This window comes from Mustela erminea, chromosome 4 (assembly GCF_009829155.1).
Source record: "Mustela erminea isolate mMusErm1 chromosome 4, mMusErm1.Pri, whole genome shotgun sequence".
In the NCBI taxonomy this organism is placed as follows: Eukaryota; Metazoa; Chordata; class Mammalia; order Carnivora; family Mustelidae; genus Mustela; species Mustela erminea.
Window position 1 is genome coordinate 25,261,486 of NC_045617.1, and position 18,955 is coordinate 25,280,440.

At 47.8% G+C, this 18,955-nt stretch overlaps 2 protein-coding genes across 4 annotated transcripts in view; one reads left to right on the top strand and one right to left on the bottom strand.

Annotated features, from left to right (window-relative positions):
• RTN4IP1 (reticulon 4 interacting protein 1) overlaps positions 1-7,719 on the top strand; it is a 50,230-nt gene extending 42,511 nt beyond the window's left edge. For 2 of the 3 annotated variants that reach the window (XM_032338915.1, XM_032338913.1), the window contains exon 9: positions 7,591-7,719. In XM_032338915.1, coding sequence (XP_032194806.1) covers positions 7,591-7,698 — 108 coding nt within the window. In that variant the 3' untranslated portion in view covers positions 7,699-7,719. Of the gene's footprint in view, positions 1-928; positions 1,906-7,590 lie in introns of those variants that run through there. The other variant, XM_032338914.1, reaches the window with a different exon arrangement.
• A 1,246-nt stretch (positions 7,720-8,965) lies between these two features.
• CRYBG1 (crystallin beta-gamma domain containing 1) overlaps positions 8,966-18,955 on the bottom strand; it is a 198,722-nt gene continuing 188,732 nt past the window's right edge. Inside the window, exons 17-22 of the mRNA XM_032338909.1 lie at positions 18,825-18,954; positions 16,083-16,222; positions 14,991-15,114; positions 14,434-14,592; positions 12,710-12,872; positions 8,966-10,401 (exon numbers count right to left, since the gene is read on the bottom strand). Coding sequence (XP_032194800.1) covers positions 10,313-10,401; positions 12,710-12,872; positions 14,434-14,592; positions 14,991-15,114; positions 16,083-16,222; positions 18,825-18,954 — 805 coding nt within the window. The 3' untranslated portion in view covers positions 8,966-10,312. The remainder of the gene's footprint in view (positions 10,402-12,709; positions 12,873-14,433; positions 14,593-14,990; positions 15,115-16,082; positions 16,223-18,824; position 18,955) is intronic.

An 18,955-nucleotide genomic window follows, 5' to 3' on the forward strand; every position in this document is an offset into this window, starting at 1 on the left:
ACCTGGAAGGAAAACTCCTAGTCTGGTGCTGATGTTTATGATTTTATTAAGAGACTGTATGAGGGCGCCTGGGTGGCTCAGTGGGTTAAGCTGCTGCCTTCAGCTCAGGTCATGATCTCAGAGTCCTGGGATCGAGTCCCGCATCGGGCTCTCTGCTCAGCGGAGAGCCTGCTTCCCTCTCTCTCTCTCTCTGGCTGCCTCTCCGTCTACTTGTGATTTCTCTCTGTCAAATTAATAAATAAAATCTTTAAAAAAAAAAAAGAGACTGTATGAAATTATAGGGTAGAGACCCTTACAGGCCATAGAAGGTTGCTTGAGGTTGTAGGTAAAATGATTCTCATTTTACAGATGAGAAAACAGGCTAGGGGGAGAAAGGGACATGTTCAAGTTGCAGGAGTGGGACCAGGATGTGTACTTCCTGACTCCCAGCCCCGGGCTTTTCCCTCTCCAACCTTCAGCTGCATCCTTAGTGCTGGAGGCTGATCTGCAGCTTTAGCTTAAATTGTCTTGTCCTTGGCATTTTACGATGAACAGGGCAAGGGGATGGAGTAGGGCTGGCTTTGCCACCATGTGATCCATACAGGGCTGCTTAGAAAGAGCTGGGCTGAGATGGGCTTCCTCGTGCTGGCACCTGCCCCTTATGGCCCATTTCTTATTTCCACCCTAATTTTGGAAGGAAATGTCTTCAGGATCTACTGGCTGCTTTTTGTGCATTTAGGTTTTTTAATTCTCTATAGCCACGGACTATATGATAGAAAATGGCCTGCTGCCATTTCCTAAATTTTGTGGTTTCAAATTTGGGTGCCTTTTCTCAGACTTCTGAGTCTTAATGTGTCCCAGGTAGACAGTCTCGGCCTTATTGTGGCTGTTTCTGAGAGCCTCTTTAAGGTTCTTCTCACTTCCTGTAGGATGCTTATTTTATTTCCAGGAAGAAGGAAGTGAGCTCTCATTAAGTACCATGGCCCATAGTTTCACATGCTCTTTCCTGTGACTGGAGCCCCATGGTGAGAGCCGTCCCCACCCTCCAGCAGCACACTGTGCAGTCGTGCCCTTCCCGATCTCGGCTCCAGGCTGTCCACGGGCTTACCATGAGTCTCTTGTATTCAAAATATTGGGACTCGCGCTCTCTCGACCTGGAAGTTCCTATTTACGCAACAGAGAAGAGAGGAGACTTGTGTATATGTAACTATTAAATTCGGCAGATAACTGGCAGAATGGCTACAAGAGGACAAGGTGGAGATAAAGATGCCCTTGATGTGTCCTCAGACGAGGGTGAGCGAGGGAATATTCTTTTGGCCTGGCCAGGGTTATTTGGGCCCAGGAGTCCCCTCTGACAGTGAAGGACTCCGGAACTGTGGGAGCTGCTGTGTTTGGGTGCCGTGAGCAGGCGAGCTGTCTTCATGTGCATCCTGCCTCATTGTGGGTGCGGGAAGGTGCTGTCCGCGCTGGGCAGCTATAGCAGATAACCAAGCACGTCAGCTTCTCTGGTGTGTGGCGCATAGAGATTGTTAAATGGGATGAGGACATTGAGATTCTTCTAAGCTTTGGCTGAGCACTTGGTGAGTAACGGGTACCTGAGAGAGGAGCTCTGGTTATTTCTGGACAGTGTGAAGCCACGAACCGAAAGAACCTACTCTTCTGAAATACTTTAAGGTTCAAAATCAAAAAGGTAGGAAGAGTTATTTCCTGAAATCTTTCTTTGACTCCTGTCCCTCAGTCACGGAGCTTGTCTTGTCAGACACAATCATTGTTAACCAGTTTCTCGGGTATTCCAGAGATGGTCTTGGTATCTAGAGGGCAGTGACAGAGAATGACTTATAATTATCACACTGAGTGGAGTGGCCTGCTACCAGAATTGTGCCTTTTGCCTACAGTTATTTTTGCATTTTTCGTCCCTCGGCACAATAAACATTTCTTGTTTTCATACTGTGTAGCAAACTTTTTTTGAGTTAGCACGTGCAGAGATTAGAAACCAGAAAACTTAGCGCATGTCTAGTTTTGCTACCTCCGCACACCCCCATCCTGCCTTTACGTCTCATGACAGCCCCATGAATCAAGTGAAAAGTTCAAGGGCTCAGGTCTCTTGACTTCTAGGATAGTTCCTTCAACCACCATTCTATCTTTCAGAGTGAGGCAGTAATAGTTAAAAAAAAATAAATCCCTCATACAACCTTCATTGTTTTCTGCTTGCTTAAATAGCCATCTAAACATTTAGAAAGGTGGGGTTTGAATTCTGTCCACAAAAATCTTCCCGTATTTTTCAGTGTCTTTCAGGCCTGAGAGGAGGCGGGAAGGCAGATTCTTCAGGCTAGAGTCAGCTACTGATAAGAACGACCAGGCTGTGAGGGAAGATACGCGTGCATATGTGCTTGCACGTGCACGCATTCCTTTCCTCTTGCTCCTGTAGCCAGCTGCCATCAGTGTGGTGGCTGGAAACCGTGCAAACTCACTGTCTTCTGGTGCTGGGGGCCAGGAGTCTAAAATGGGTCAGCAGGCTTGTGTTTCTTCTGGGGGTGGGCTGGAGGGGAGAACCTGTTGCCTGGCCTTCTCCAGCTTCTAGAAACCAACTGTATTCTGGGTTTAGTCTTGAATGACTTTAACTTTAGCTTCCATCATCCTGTCTCCCTCCCTCCAACTGTCCTGTCTCCTTCTTCTTCTAATGGCCCTCGTGATTACATTGGGCCCATCTGGATAGCCATGCCCATCGCAAGATCCTGAACTTAATCATGTCTCTGAAGCCCCTTTTGCCCTATATGTTATCTTCACGGGTTTGGGGGATTAGAATGTGGACATCTCTGGGAGAAGAAAACTTGAAATACTGGTTGTTCCAGAGGAGAACTAGATGGCTGGGGATCAAGTATGGGAGGGAGAGTTTTCCTACAAGGAAAACCCTTTTGTCTTTTCAAGTATGTTTATCTGTATACATATGTTCTTCATGTAATTATGAAAGTCCTTTGATGTCATGTTCGTAACATTCACAGATCTGTTTAAGTTCCTAGGTGACCAGCCAAGCTTCTTGGTTGAGTGGTGATAGAGGTGACCTCAGTTTGTTTCTTTCGTTTAGCCAGCATCAGAATAGTTCCTATGTAACTTTTTTGAATTCAATTTAAAACGTTGACAGAGGGCCCACGAGCTTTGCCTAGTAGGGTGAAAGATGTGGCGAGAGATGGGTTGGCCACACTGAGTGACCTTCTGAGCCGTGATGTCCACTGGAACTTCGTGCAGTAATTGAAATGTTCTCTGTCTACACTGTCCAGTATGGTAGCCAGAGGTCACATGTGGCAGTTGAACATGGTCCAACTGAGAGACTGAGTTTTCCATATTTTTTTTTCCCTTCGGCGAATGGAAATAGCCACATGCAGCTAGAGGTCACCGTTCTGGGTGCTGCCGCTCTGGAGAAACATGAAACAGAAGTTGGGAGGCGGGCAGTTTCCCAGGCCCTTCTTGAGATGTGAGGCCTCCCTTTAGCAATGAATTACGTTTTCAAACTTTGAGCTCCTTCTTTGCAACTGGATTTTTTTCCTCCCTAGAGAGGATGTAGTGATGAGGGATGGAAGGCCTGGGACTCAGACACACAACCGGGACCTCATGGATCCCATCGCCCTGATGCTGCTGCTATTTTCTCTAGTGTTGCTGCTTGTTTCTGTGAGGAAATGTAGGTCAAGTTTCTCCTCTCACCTGGCTGGAAGGAGTGCCTTTCTCAGGGGGACCTAGGGACAAGTCCCGATGCTTTCCAGAATGGGCACATTTCCTCCCTTGGAGAGTGGCTTCCATTATCCCCCCCACCCCCTTCTTACCACCTCTTTTCCAGCTTTGAGTTTTCTGGGGCCAGAAAGTTCCAGAAATAGCAAAGTCCAGCAAAGCCCACTTCTTCCTTTTGTCTTCTCATAGCTCCTTAGTTGAAGCCCCCTTCTGCCTGGGGATACTGACCCTATCTCAGAGGTCAGGGGGCGTGCCTTTCTCGGAGGTGTGCCACAGCTATGTCTCTGCCACCCCTGGCCTGGGTCCCTGGTGCCCGGCACACGTGTGTGGACTTGACCTTCTGCCAGGAGCCCTCAGGTCTGCCTTGCATCTGTCACCTGTTCCTCTCCCTTCACACACCTCATCTTCATGGATCTGCAGTTTTTGTGCCCAGTGGAGATGGAGGTAGAGGGTCTGGGGAAGAGGGGGACAGACCGTGACTCATGCTTCTGTCCCCAGACTGCAGTAGTGCAGTCAGTAGTCCTGGACCCCAGCTTTGCCTTCGGGCTGGAAGCTCTCACCTGCACGTCCTCGGAGCCTTTAGCCACTTGCACGTCCTCGGAGCCTTTAGCCACTTGCACTTCGGCTTCCTGATCTATCCAGCCGGCTCGTGCAGACACTTAGGGCTCTTTGAAGCTCTACCGTTGCGTCATTCTTGCTGGGCAAATGGGGATTGAGGGGAAATCTCTCTGCCTGCATAGATGGTGTCGTCCCGCCCCTCTTCCGCAGAGGGGTTCTCTTCCCTCTTCCCTCTGAGCAGAGAAGGCGCGCCCCGCGGCTGGAAGCAACAGTAGTCCACAGCCGCACTGGGGAAGTTGAGGGGCCTGTGGTCCCTGTGTTCTCATAGAAGGGACGCCTGGCAGCAGGCACCAAGTCCCGGGGCCTGGCGTTACACAGCCTTTGTCTAAGAAGGTAAGGAAGGCACTGCCGGGAGGGCCCGAGTGGGGTCCGGGACCAGGACAAATGCCGTTGTGGTGAGTGTCCCCCAGTCCCAGGCCCCAGGCCTCTGCGTTGCGGGAAGTGCCCCGTGCTGAGCCTGCCCGCTTTATAACGGGGCTCCCTGTGCCGGCCGGGCTCTAGCAGTGTCATCACATAATGTCCCCACCTCACTGTGAGTAAGCTTTCTGTGCCCTCGCTGGATTTTACCTCTGATCTCTGTCCGTGGCAAACAAGCACTCTGGGTCTGGGGTGAGGCCGTGTGTAGACACTGCTTCATTATCCAGTTAATCTCCGTTTGCTGGCGCTATTCAGCCGGCTGCGGGGTCCGCCTGCTTGTTAACAGAAAGCCTTCTTTTTTCATTGTCACTTACGGGAAGAGCTGAATGACTCATTCCGGCCCGTCAGCCCTCTGGGGTTATTCGCCACAATAGGCCTACCGGCCAGATTGAAGTGTGTGGTCATCACACGCTGGCTGTGTCATCAGTTCAGGCTCCGGTGCTGCGGTCAGAGTTCTAACGTGAGCAGAGCTGGACCAGCCTGGGCTGTTCATTCTCCAGTGGAGCAGGGGGCCTCCAGGTCCCTCCTCCGCGACCCCCTGTTAACACCGGGGTGGGGATGCTCTCGTTACCGGTGTTCACGGCTCAGTGAGAAGTGGATGTCATTGCCTCTTTCTTGCCTTGGTTTACCCTCGGCGGCCTGTGCCATGTATCTGCTCTGGGTTGGTGCTTGGCACTTAGAAGGCAACACCTGGTCAGTCCTTGTGGGATGAATGAGTGTGTGTCTGCTACGAGTCAGGGACCCGAAGATCAAGGCAGAAAGGTGCAGTGATGCCCACGCCAGTGTGCAATAAATTCTCCTGGAAGGCTTCCAGAAAACGCATGGTCTCCACCCCAGCCCCTAGAGATTCTGATCTGGTTGTTCTAACCAGAGACCAAGGACTCTGCATTTTCAGCATGCAAATTCAGGTGATTCCTTCTTAGATAATTAGCATCCAAAAAAACAATGTCCTGGGGGCTTTCAAGGGAGTAATGGGTTCAGGAAGTTTCCTGCAGGATGTACGGAAAACAGCTTTAGTGCATTCTGTATTTACCAGAGAAGGCATGTAGGTTTCATTGGACGGGTCAGCTCCGATGTGTTCGTAGCAGCTGCGGTGTGGAAGATTCTAAGGTCATGCTTAGCTTGCCGGGGAGGGGAGGACCGTGGTTAATAATCGGTGAGGCCAGGTGCAGATGGGAGCGGGGGCCTGTGTGCTGTGCACCTGCTGTCTCGGGGGCCTGGAGACTGGGTGCTCTGGCACGGTCTCAGCACAGGGCAGGCCAGCCAACAGGCACACCGTGATAAATCATTATAAGCCTTGGCCGCCTTTCCTCCTCTTTCATTTTCGGGATTGGATGTAGAAAGCAACCTGAGATACCTGACAAACCCAGGGGGGTTGGTGAGAGCACAGACTAGGGGCGTGGGTGTGTGAAATTGGGTGACTTTTTTCACTCTGCGCCCTAATTTCCTCTTCTGTAAATGCAAATGGTAAGAGTTCCTCCCTGCTAGGGATGAAGCGGGGAGGGGGGGGGGTGAGGCAGTGAGAGTCAGGAGCGCTCCTGGCACATAGGACAGTGCGTGTTAGTTAATTGCTCCCTGGAGCTTACCGTGATTTGTGGGCAGAGAATTTTGAACTCTCTGGAGAAGGGAACTTTTGGAGTCAGAGGCGCTCTTCTGGTGACGGGGCTGTGAAATTCACACAAGAGGAGGGAACACTGGGGGCCTCCGAGCCTGCCAAGGACAGTTTTCCTCTTGTGAAAGGAGAAGGGTCTTGAAACGCAGGCGTGAGCTCGGGCCCGCTCGGGACGCCTCCCCGTCCGTGGAGCTGCGGGAGGCAGGCCGCCGGAGGACCCAGGGGACAAGTACAGATGTTCGCTTGTAGCTTTGAAGAAGAGTCGTTCTGTTGGATTTCTGCATCTGGAGAGCGTGCTAACTGGGACCCACGTTCAAAAGGCAGCACTGATGATGCAGGAACAAGAACCAGCAGCATTCCAGCCTTTGAGCTGGTGGAGGTGGCTGTCCCGTAAATTCTAACCAGCTGCTCGGCCAGTTAGCAAACCCCCCAGGACAGCTACCCCCGGGACAGGTTCTCCTGAAACCCAGAGAGACCATTTAAGACTTGCTTCCCAGTTATCTTACTGGTTTTCATCAAGTGACATCTCTCAAGCTCCTGTGCATCAGGTTGCGCTGAGCATGGGGGGTGGGGTGCGGGTCCCGGAGAGGCAGCCTGGACCACAGGTACTCAGACTGTGGCTGAGTAGATCTGCCGGACTTTTAACAGATTCTTTTTAGAATCTGTACGTGGCCTACAAGGGGGCCTACAGAGATCCAGCCAGCGAAAGCTCGGGTGGCCCCTTTTGATGTTCACCCTACATGACAGGGTGGCTAAGCCGTGTGTGTCGTTGGCCAGCTAGGTCCCGAGCAGCCCCAAGAGAACACACTGCAGACTGGAGGCTCAGACAGGGCATGAGAGACCTGGAAGGGTGGGAGTTGGAAGAGCGGCAGACACAGCCTGTTCAGGCAACAAGTAGGCCGCTTCGTAAAGCGTGAGGGCTGCACGAGGGCCAGGGTGGGGAGGTGGTGGCCTTGGAATGTCTGGGAGCTGTGGAAGGGCTCTACGTAGGAGAGTGACACAACCAGCACAGAAAGACTTTAGCGATGGCTAGGGCCACCTCAAGGACGTGCAGTGAGGCGGGAGAAGAAACCCCGGGTTGGGCAGGGCGGGTGCGGTGGGGGGGGGGCAGGGGCGTGGCATGTGGTCAGCGTCTCACCTACGTGCACATGGCTTGGAGGGACAATGAGGACATCAGGGACAGATCCACCTTGAAAACCTGCATCTTTCCTCCCCACCGGTCAACTTCTTGTGTTTTACAGATTCAGCCTGTTATTGAAAAAACGTTTCCTTTTTCTCAAGTTCCAGAAGCCTTCCTGAAGGTGGAAAGAGGACATGCAAGGGGAAAGACCGTAATTAATGTCGTTTAAATAAACACTCGGTGTGGCGATTGTTGGCTCTCTTATTTGGCGATGGCCTCTCGGCCCAGACGTTTTTGTAACCGTTGCTTTCTTTCCAGATTAGACGATAAGTCCCATGATCCAAGTATAACACGCCTTTTTGCCAGTAATTTGTCTTCTGAACTGAGGACAGATGCATTTTCTACCCCCCACCCCTGCCCCACCGTGTGCACAGTGCTGTCTGGTACCTGCCCGGCGTCCCCGCGTTCCTGTTGCCGAGAGGTCCTCCGAGCCGAGCCGCGGGGACGCACAGCGCAGGCTCTGCAAGTGTCCGTGCTTGGCCTATCCGGTAAGCTGCACGGGGAAGACTACAGAGCTTTCTTCAAGCTGTTTTTTCACACCGGATTTTCCCATCCTTATATCATCTTCTGTTCCAGTGTAGCTCAGACTCCATTCAGGTGAGATGCTAGAACTTCTGGCGCGGGGCTGGATGGCGGCACGAAGAGCTTTGGTAAAGCTCCTTCTGGAAACCGGTGCTCCTAGAGGACTCCCGCTGGGCCCGGTTTCCTCTGCTCTGCTGGGGTCAGACCTGCTCTCAGAGTTCTGAATCTCCTCTTAGGGTTACATACAGAATCTCATGATTTGGTTGTTGACCCTCAAGAAAATGAAAGCAGAGGCTAAAGTTTCTAACTTTTTAAAACCCTTACATTTTGCCTAAGGGCTAGGCCTCTCTCAGCCATTGAAACATCCTCCTCCAGTTTCTGACCTTAAATGCCTGCACTTAGTGGTTTACCGAGAAGCCCAGTGCAGCTTTTGAATCTGTGACCCTCATTCGGGGTAAGTGTTTCTTCCTGGTGTTTTCCTCCTCCTCACCGCACCTCAGGCTTTGGACAAAGACTCGGTTAGTAACTTGCTACTCAGTTTATTCCTGTCAGACACCCATTTGGTAAATGCGTTGGATAAGGGCTTCTTTCTGGAATCGCTGCTCTCACCACAGTCAGTATTTCACGAGAGAGAAAACGTGACTCTCGTTGTCAGGACCTGCCACTGTGGACTTGGTCGGAACAGTCTCGGCTCTTCTCCTGCGGGCTCCCGAGTGGTACCGGGAGGGGCGAAACTCTAGAGGGAAGAGCTCACTTAGCCCCAGGTCCTCTCTCGGAACGGGGAGCTTTCACCCCTGCCTCATTCCAGCACCTGAAACCTGTGTCTTCCTCATCCATCAGCAGGTTCTAACCTGTCCCCTCACTTGCTGTGACGCGTGGTGACGCCATGGCAAGGACGCACTCGGATTCCTCCGTACGGTTAACCAGAAACAAGTTTATTCAAGAGAGAAATTCAACCCCGGCGACTGTAGGATGTCTGAGCCCCCGCACACTGTAGTGATCCGCACAAAGGCCGAAAGTCCCAGCTGGACATCTGAGAACAAGACAGACCTGCTGGCAGCGGGTGGACACGTGCAAACGTTACTTTAAAACCGAAGCTAAGCCGCTGGCCACAGCTGCCTCCTGACACCGCGGGGCAGTGCGGAGAGGAGCAGCGTTAGCCCTGGAAAGACACTGGAACAGCTCGAGAGGAAATGAGATTTGTCCCTCCTGGGACGAGAGCACCAGCGTTACCGAGGCGAATGAAATAAGGACAAGAAGAGGAAGAGTGTATGCGGAGAAGGTCAAGCAGTTTTGTTCAGAACCAGAAGGCACTGGTTGAATAGCACCGTGTGGGCCAGTGTATTATCCGTGGTTAAACTCTTTCATTTTTCCCCGAAATACTGCATTTTAGGGTTTCCCGAGTTCTACGATTTGAACCAAGCAATGCTCCAGGCTCCCTCCCTTCATGTGCTGGAGAATTGCCAGTCATTCCCCGCTGCCTCCTCCGTCTCTCGTGTCCGCTGCCGGGGTCTGAGGTGACGGGCCTGAGCTCAGCAAAGGCTCAGAGGACATCGCGTCAGAACGAACGGTAGAGGAGTGATAAACTAGATCCTGGGAACGCTAGTCCGTGGCATCTGTGAGAAAAGCGTTAAATGACACTCGTCTGTGACATTTCAGGGCAGCCCGCGAGTGGGTTAAAATCATCCAAATCCTGCTCACATTAACGGACAGGACATGAAATCTTATAAACTTACTAGAGTTCAATACTAACAAAAGGATAAGCCTTTCCCCACTTTGCTATAGAGCGTAATTTATGATTCCAGAAAACAGGGGAGCCAAAATTAGTGGCCTGATACATTATTTCTTCTCAGATGCTAAAACTCGAGCTTTTATCCTTTAAAGTGTAAGGCACGGGTAGGCCCACAGAGTCTACTCGAAGTTTGTTCCTCTTCTCTCCTGTCACGACCTTTGGAAATAATTTAAAACGTACAGAGTCTTGATACAACATTTTTTAAAACCCCCAAAAGCTGCTAATGAGGCAACCTGTGAAGCAGCTACTGAAAGGAGATGAGAGGCCGGAAATGAAAGAAGGACAAATGGTTGGTTTAAAACTATTACAGTCTTTAGCAAAGATGAGACCCGAGTCCTGGTCACGGCAGGGTCGTTCCGGGGCAGAGCCAGAGCTACTGAAGAAGGAGCAGGTGCCCTTTCCTCTTGGCTCTGTCCGTTTTCAAGCAGCTCGAAGACGTCCAGAAGCTTTCCTCCTGCGTTCTTCAGGGTTATAGGACCATGGCTTCCCACACTTGCGTTAACTTCTCTTTGCTGACAGTGTTGAGGATAATGTGATTTTGGTCGTACTGCGTCCCCCCTGAAAGAAAGAAAAGGAAAATAAGGAAAGGAAATGGGCCTGTAGGAAAAAAAGCGGAGAGGTGACTCAGCTCTGGGTTGTGTTAAAATCCCATCCTGTGGGCACCAACAACACACAGGCTGTCTCACCTCCCAGGGCTCCTTTTCCTACTCCAGACTTTAGGTGTCTGAAGTTGGGGGGCGAGGGGCGGGGAGGTGGAAAAATCTAGAGAAGGGAAAATGAACAAAGACTGTGAAATATATTCAGTGACCATGGATTTGCTATAGCAGGCCCTGAAAGTAGTGGAAGGGTTGGCAGCTGGGACAGGTTTTGCATGAACAATGACAAATGGCTGTATTAGGGCAAAGGGGACGTTTGAAAGACGCCCAGTATGTGGACTGGGCGGCACGCCCACTCCTGGGAACGCACTGGGTATATAAAAATTCATAGCACTTGATCCTGAGTTTAACTGTACTTTTACAATTATTATTTAAATTCCCTTTCACCAGAATGTCTTCCAAGGTGCCTACTAGATAGATAGACACGTGGGTGTGAAAAAACCTAGCCTCTTCCTTTCGGTGGAGAAGTATCATAAAGTGCCATCGGATTTTTTTTTTTCAGTGCAGACTAAATACGGTTTCAGCTACCGTATCCTTTGTTAGCATAAGGCTCTGCATCGAGGTTCTATCACAGGGACTCCCAGAAATACAAATCTGCTCCTCTTGCTATGAGGCAGGGCAACTGGTATTGAAATCCTGCTGCGTCCTCAAGCCAAGAAGAATGAAATGTTCTTACTCTTTTAAGCATTCATAAAATATCCGAAAGGTCTGATAACTTGTGCTCTTCTTACAAGAAATCAGTTTATTATCATTGGTGACTTATTGGTTCTACACATCTAGGCGTAGCATAGGACACTGGAGCCAGATGTGTATGTCGTGGGAAAAGTTACCACCACCAGCAAATCCACTGTCCCCGTTGAGACACACACACACACGACTCCACTGAGATCTGGGGACGTATTAGGATCGCAGTGTCATTAATAGGCACAAAAGAATGTTAAAATACCATAATTTTAATTAGAATCACAAAGACTAGGAAGTCCTTGAGAAATCATCTGATTTCATTCTGCCTCTGGGGAGAAAGATCATCCCAAACTTTTAAAGCGAGAAGAAATCTGCTTCCATTGCTGTCCTATGACATCTACCCAAACGACTCCCTCCTCAGACACCAGGAGATACGTTCCAAGAAAGCCTCTTGGGCTGATCAATCTTAGGGCATTGGCAGCAGATAACAAAGGCTTCAACAGCTGTAGCTGATGAAAATCCTAGTCTCCTGGTAAGTGTTACCAGAGAGGTATTTCCCTTGCACAGATGGGGGCTGTGCGGCCCTACTCCCTCATGTCCACAAGATGGCGCCACTCTCCCACAGTCTGAGAAATTGAAATTCAGTTTAATAAGACAAGTGACTAGGGCAGCTACCCTACCTAGATGTACTGAGAGTTCACAAACATATAGAACCCTATCCTTATTCAAGAAGCAGTGGACCTATTTATAGTGCATTTTAGGAACGGACCTTGGGGCTTTAAAGCAAAACCCTAAAGAGGAAGCTTCTAGATCCCACAGTTCTTGTCAGTCAAGACTCCAAGCTAGGTATCCTTACTCCTAGTCAAGTGCCAGTGTAGCAAGTGGGAAAAAGTCCTACATGCTTGGAGTTTCTATATCATAAACTCTCTGAAGCCAAGCTAACATTTCCCTTCTCCTTGGGTACTAAGTGTCTAGCTAACTGTCTACCACACAGTGGGTACGCAAGGAGACTAACCTTGACACAGGAAACTGAGCACATAAACATGAATCCATATTTTTTAAAAAACGATGTTTCCAATGTAGTCCCATTTCTTTGGTTTTGGAACTCTGTCTTGTAAGACCAAGGAGCTCTAGCTCAGCAAGGTGATGCACGCAGATGCATGGGACTCTTCAACTATATTCACTGAGCTTGGAGCCTTTGTGATTTTTAGTCTATTATAATAAAACAAATGGTGTGAAATCAGCCTAGGTCCAGATTTCAGCTCAGCACTTCGGGGTACAGGTCCATGATTGAGCCCTCTGAGCCTCAGTCTTTGGGCTATAAAATGGGACCAGGGACGAGGGGGTAACCTGGGGCTCCCAGGGTCCCTGGGAAGAGGCTGTGAGATAGAGGGCGTGTAGAGGGGTTCTCAGTGGCTGGCCCACGGGAAGAGATCGCTTACTGCTAATAGTGTGCACATTTGCACAAGCAAAAAATGTATTTTTAGTTAAGTATAGACACAACAAAGAAAATAAATGATTCTTACCTTTGACATCTAAAACTAAATTCGGTTTCAACTTGCTGTAGATCCTGCCATCTGGCTTCATGCTCCAGAACTGACTGTCGGCATTCTGGTCGAGGGCAAGGCCCAGTTTCGAGCCAGAGGTCACGAGGCTCCCCACGATCGTCAGGCAGCAGTCTTCCGCTATCTGCTTATGGGACAAACAAGGCAGCTGAGAGACAGATACACCTTCAGGGATCATGATCAGTTCTGGGCACAAATTGATTTTTAAAGTTGTCTTTGCTATCTGCTTCATTTGCCCCACAGGAGGCATTTCAGCTTTAGCCGGAGAACTGGGATCAAATAACAAACACTTATACCTTTGTTTCAGGTGACACGAGTGCTGGAAAGTTCTCCATTCTTGTCCCTTGTAAGATTTCTGCCCTTTGGGAGTCAGGGAAACCTCAGAACATTAGCTCTCCCTTTCAGCAAGGACCATGATCAGAGGCAGGGGTCTACTGCTTTATCTCCCTTGACCTATAACCATCTCTGCTCAGCCTGACCCTTCTGGAATATGACTGCATCTCTAATTTGAAAGGCTGTTGTAACAGTGAACTAGCTTAAAGGGCATTTTATTATTTTAAAACTTGAAATTCCACCTACTCTCGTCTTTCCTTCGTAAGAGATGTCTAATAGAAATTTCCAAAAAGGCATGCTATCCAGCTATAAAAAGAGGAAGGATAAAATACAAATGCAGTGGAGTGTGTTTTCATGCAAAGATTTTAAGGGTCCTTTTCTGATGTAAATCTACTGCGTTCACATGACGTTAACACACATCCTCCTACAGAAAGTGCTTATGAAAGTATACAGGTGATAAAAAGAGTGATAATCTAGGACACTTTCTCACTGACCTACCGAATTCACAGTTAACACCACTAAAATGTTTATTAGAAGTAATTAAAAGTAAGTGCTGAAAGGCTCTGTTTTCTTAAAGTGTTTAATTAAAGACAGAAGTCGGCTTTTTTTATGCTTCTGTAGTTCAGCTGCTGCTGCTTCTCGTGCTTGCTTCTCTGCCTGTCTAAACACTACTTCTGTTTGCTGAAAGGATGATTCTCCCTCAAGCACAAGAGACCCAAGTAGCAGGTTGTGCTCCCTTCCACAGGCTGTATGCCTTCTGCTGACTCATGGGGCACCCAGTTTTAAGAAAAAACCGGGAGCAAACAGTCAAGCTCATAAAAATCAAGAAGGAGTTAAAAAGACTATCTACAACAGAAGCGCGAGCTTCTCTAATAAAGTCGTAGACCGTATTCAGCTTTACCAGGTCTTACATGGCAGAAGTGATGCAAGAGGGACACAAGCCATTTTCCATTTTACAAGGTATGACCATGGGGCTGTGTTGTACACAGGGTTGTAGGTCTTTGCCCTAGTCTGTCTGCGGGGTCTTCCAAAATGAACCAAGAATGAATTGCATTTACAGGGCTGGGGCTTACTGAAAGAAGCCATGATAAGTAGATGAAGGAGAAAGGGGGAAATAAGACAGTTCCTTCTAGTACTACATAAAAAAATCAGGTATGGATGTAAATGTTATATCCTGGATCAGTGCTAGATTTACCCCCCCATTTTAAGTTCCTCAATTGGTTTTATCAGCTAAAAAATATTTTCATGGAAAACCTCTTAATTTATTTCCGAAAGTGCTCTAAGAAGTACGAAATAGCATCTACTTGAAGAAAGAGGCCATGGCAAACCCTTTTCTAATCCTAAAAGCTCACCCTGCATTTAATGCACCCTTCTTGATAAATCCAAATCTGATCGTCGGCACCGACGTCCTCCATGACCTGTATTCGCAGAAGCTTCAGATCCTCCAGGTTTCCATTGGTGGACATGAACAGCCCCGTTGCTTTGTTTCGAAGTCGGAAATAAATTCGTTTCTGGAAGACAAAAGACCGCGGTGTGGTCATATATAGGTAGCACCGTCGGGGGCACAGAGTAAGCACGATAGCAGGATGGATCAGAGGGGACGTGGGACTGGGGAGCACTGCTCCATCCTGCAGAGGCATCAGGATTTTCTCAAGGAATTTGTCAAAACTGCAAAGTGCCGGGGCCAGGGAGCGTGCGGACAGCCCACAGGCTGATCTTGGTGTGGTGGCATTTCCAAAAGCCATCACCGCCTCTTAGCACCAGAAACAGAGCCCAAATCCAAAAATTCAGGGGATGGGGAGGGGTGACCGATTTCATACTTAAAACTGAAACTAAAAAGCGGAGTTACATTCACAAAAAAAGAAAATAATTTCAGAGTACTCAAAACCTGGAGAGGGAAAACCCGTACCTGAACAAAAGGTCGTAGAGAACCTATTTGGCGACAGCCACTGAACTCGTACCAGTTCGGGACTTCCGCTGGTGACAGTAGGAACTGCCGACCCCTGTAATTGCCATATTCGTAAGTGACCCATCTGGGGAAAAAGAAAACTGCGGTAAGTGGCAACATCCACTTGACATCTGGCTCTGATTTTATTATGTTTACAGCGCTTCCCATTTTTACACCGAGCTTTCTACCTTAAATATACCTTGGGGGAGAAAAGAAAACTACCTCATTTTCTAAAACACTTAAAGCGCCCATTTCTTGGCAAGTAGGAAATTCTTGGTGCATGAGTATTTATGCCAAAAAGATCCATTCCTGAATAGAAACAGGTTAAGTTTTCCCCTTTTATAAGGCAATGAAATATGGTCCTTTCCACAAGGCTGCCCTGTACTTCCTATGAGGCTTTCATAAAACATTTTCAGTTGTAGTTTTTTTCAAGATTTTATTTATTTGAGAGAGCACTCGAAGGGGAACGCGGGCAAAGGGAGAGGGAGACGCAGGCCCCTGCTGAGCAGGGAGCGATGCAGGACTCCATCCTGGGACCCCAGGATCTTGACCTGAGCCGAAGGTGGTTGCTTAAGCAGCTGAGCCACCCAGGTGCCCCTCCACACTGACCTTTAATCACTGTGCACAGCAGCCGCTAATAATTCCCACGTAAAGGAAAATCCCAGCCCTTACTCCAAAGCCAAAGGACTCGGTCTTTCAAAGGGATAGGAAAAATCAGCTCCCTTTCTTACTTGCTAAAAAGGTGCTCAATATATTTACTGAGCACTGGTTTGCAGAGGATTCCCCTAGAAACTTGAGAGGAGCTAAAGACAAGTACTTGCCTTAAGTAAATTAAAAATCTGGATGAAGAGATAAAAACTACCTCACACATGGCTTTTCCCAATGGGAAAACTATACTATGAAGGTGCATAATTATTAACCCTTATAGAAAATAAGGGGATAAAAGGATAGATTTCCGTTTGCTTAAGGTAGCATAGGAGAGAAAGAAATATAATCAAACCTAATTTATAAAATCAAATATTTTATTATATCAAAAGTAGGTAATTCACTTACATGCCACCAATCACCTGAATAGAGCGTATCTGTGTGTTGAATCCTAGGGATCGGAGATTAACTACTTCCGCATTAAGTTCAATCTTTTTTCCTTTGAAGTCTTCTCTTTCAAAAAGAATAATTGTTGGTTCAGAAAATTCCTGTCGAGGAACAAGAATAGACTTCCGTTACTCAGCTTTGATGAGAATTCAAACTCACACAGAAATACCTTATTAAGGAAAAATCACAAGATCTGACCAGGCTTAGCCTGTCCTGAAGTCCCTTTCCCCAGAGGTCTGGGTGTAACCGTACCCACAGCTAAGGAGAGGAAGGACAGACGGGCAGAAGGTTATCTACTGCATAGAAAGGTAGGCAAATACAATGGTGTTTTAAAGCAGGAGGTGAGGGGCGACATACCCTAGGCACAAAGAAATGGGTCTTTGAGTCATCAACACTTGTAATTTATTTTAAATTTTGTCATTTTGGTGGGGGGGATAAGGAAGGGCTAGAGAGCCATGTATGTGAGTGAGTGGTAAGGTCTAAGGTTGGTGGCGGTCTGGGGTCTAGCGGGACAGCGGTAATTACCTAATCAAGGAACCTTCCCCTCGTAAGCATTTTTCAAATGTCTTTTTTGTTTGTTTTAATTGTAAGACAACAGATTGTGTGTACTCGTGCTCCCAAGCTTTCCTGTAGGAATTAGAGAGGGGGAAAAAAACCCCCAAAACCAGGGTGGAAGTCCCATGTTCAAGCCATCTTTCATCTGAAAGAGGACAAGGGCACAGAAGTCCAGTGATTTTCAGAAAATGAAAAGCTGGCAGCTCATACTTGTTTTTCAAATTATAGACCCTTCTGGCCCTAGTCTAAGCCCTAATGATAATAATCCTAAGATCATAAATAATACATCAAAAATCCCCTCCCTGCTTTAAGTTTTGAGGTCAGGGTGTGGCAACTCACGGCTTCATTTATGTGGATGTGCCCTGACGCGCCCGGAGATTCCATGGAGCAGGAAACAGAGATGAGGATGCAGAGGTGGTTTGTGCGGGGCAAGAATGGGGTTACAAAAACGCAGAAGGAAACGACAGGAGTAGCAGAAGTGGCCTGAGCATGCGTGCCAAGTACTAGGGGAAGGCAGGCGTTTGAAAACTTGACAACTGAAATGGGTTTATTTTGTTGTTTTTTTAAATATATATTTGGAGGTAGCTTTTAGAATTCTAGGCATGCTAAATAGCCAAGTTTTCAATATTTGCTTATTTACAAGCTGATGCATCTCACACGTCATTCCATGTGTACTATTTTCACATCTCAAGAAAGGTCAACATTTTAGTTATCTGAACAGGCAGGCAGGAAGGAAATCAAGCCATTTCGTGTATGTTCTACTTTTAAAACTCAAGTCACCAACTACATATGTTTAAAGCTTCTTAGGAGAGATCAGCTACCAAAAAACAGACACACCCGGCCGTGAACATCTGAGCATTATCTTGATGTTTTGTTCTACCGAATATTGCTTTGGCTACGTAAAAATGAAAGATTTCTGTTCAAAAAGGGACACTATCAGCTGAACCAGCAACGTACCCGATAAACTGGGAGAAGACGTGACTGCAAGTCTCAAACAACAGAGTGCTAGATTTAAAAACCACGAGGACTTTCTGCCACTCAGTAGCGACAGCAAAAGATACAGGAGACTGAACCAGGGCTTGGCAAATGGTGTAAAACAGGCAGTTCACAGAACAGAAACCCCAATGACTAATTAGTGTAGGAGATGCTGGTCCACTAATAGTGAAACAACACAACGAGATGATACTTTTTGCCCACTGTCTTCAAACCAACAGAAAGGAGAGAATACCCAGTAATGGCAGCAGTGTACAAAACAGGAGCCCACAGCTCTGCTAGCAAAGATTCAAGTAGTGGGATTCAGCCAGACGTAGAGAAACTGCATATTCATGCGCGTGAAATCCAGCAAATCCACTCTTTTTAAATACACACGCCCAAGAGACTCTCACACAGGTCAATAGGGATATGTGTGAGGGGATTAAGTATGTAAAATACGGTGATGAATACTTACACCGATTAGAATCAATAAACTAGATGTACATTCAGGATAATGGACAACTCTGAAAATTTGTTTAAGTATTGGGTTGCTTATAATGATCAGAACTATATCACCACACCATATGTAAACTAAAAGCCAATATACAGATTTATTTTTAAAAAAAATCCATAAGAATATCCAAGCTGTATCCCAAGCACATCAGTATGGGTACTTATAAAGGAGAGAGGACTAGAAATAGGGATCAGGTATGCAAGGGAAAAAAAACAAGACAGGAGCGGGGCCTTGAACTAACCCCTGATGACTGTACCACAGCTGACTCAACACTCTACATCTGGAGTCTGAGAAAACAGCAAACCAAACCAGATCTGAAAAGAGGGGTGCCTGGGACTCCGTTGAGTGTCTGCGTTCGGCTCAGGTCATGATCCCAGCGTCCTGGGACCGAGCCCCACAGCGGCCTCCCTGATCTCCCTCTGCCTCTGGGCCCTCTCTCCTCCTCTTGTTCTCTCTCAAATAGATAAAATCTTAAAAAAATAAAAATTTTAAAAAAAAAAAAAAAGATCTAAAAAGAGACCAAAAAGTTACAGGATGGAGAGTTCTATAGCAACTGTTTTCTCCACCTCTGACTTTAAGTCCTGAGGAAGTCTAGATGCTGGTCTCCATCAGCTACCCGTGCCCCGCAGCCCCGTCACACGTGGTCACGCTGACATACTTACAACGTCTATAAAACGAAGAGACTTAAAAGTTGCTCCGGGCAGGCATCCCATCGCAGAGAGACAAGGGTAGTGGCCTTCCTCCAACACGTACTGATTCCCGGAGAAATTTTCTCCATCATATGCAACCCAGC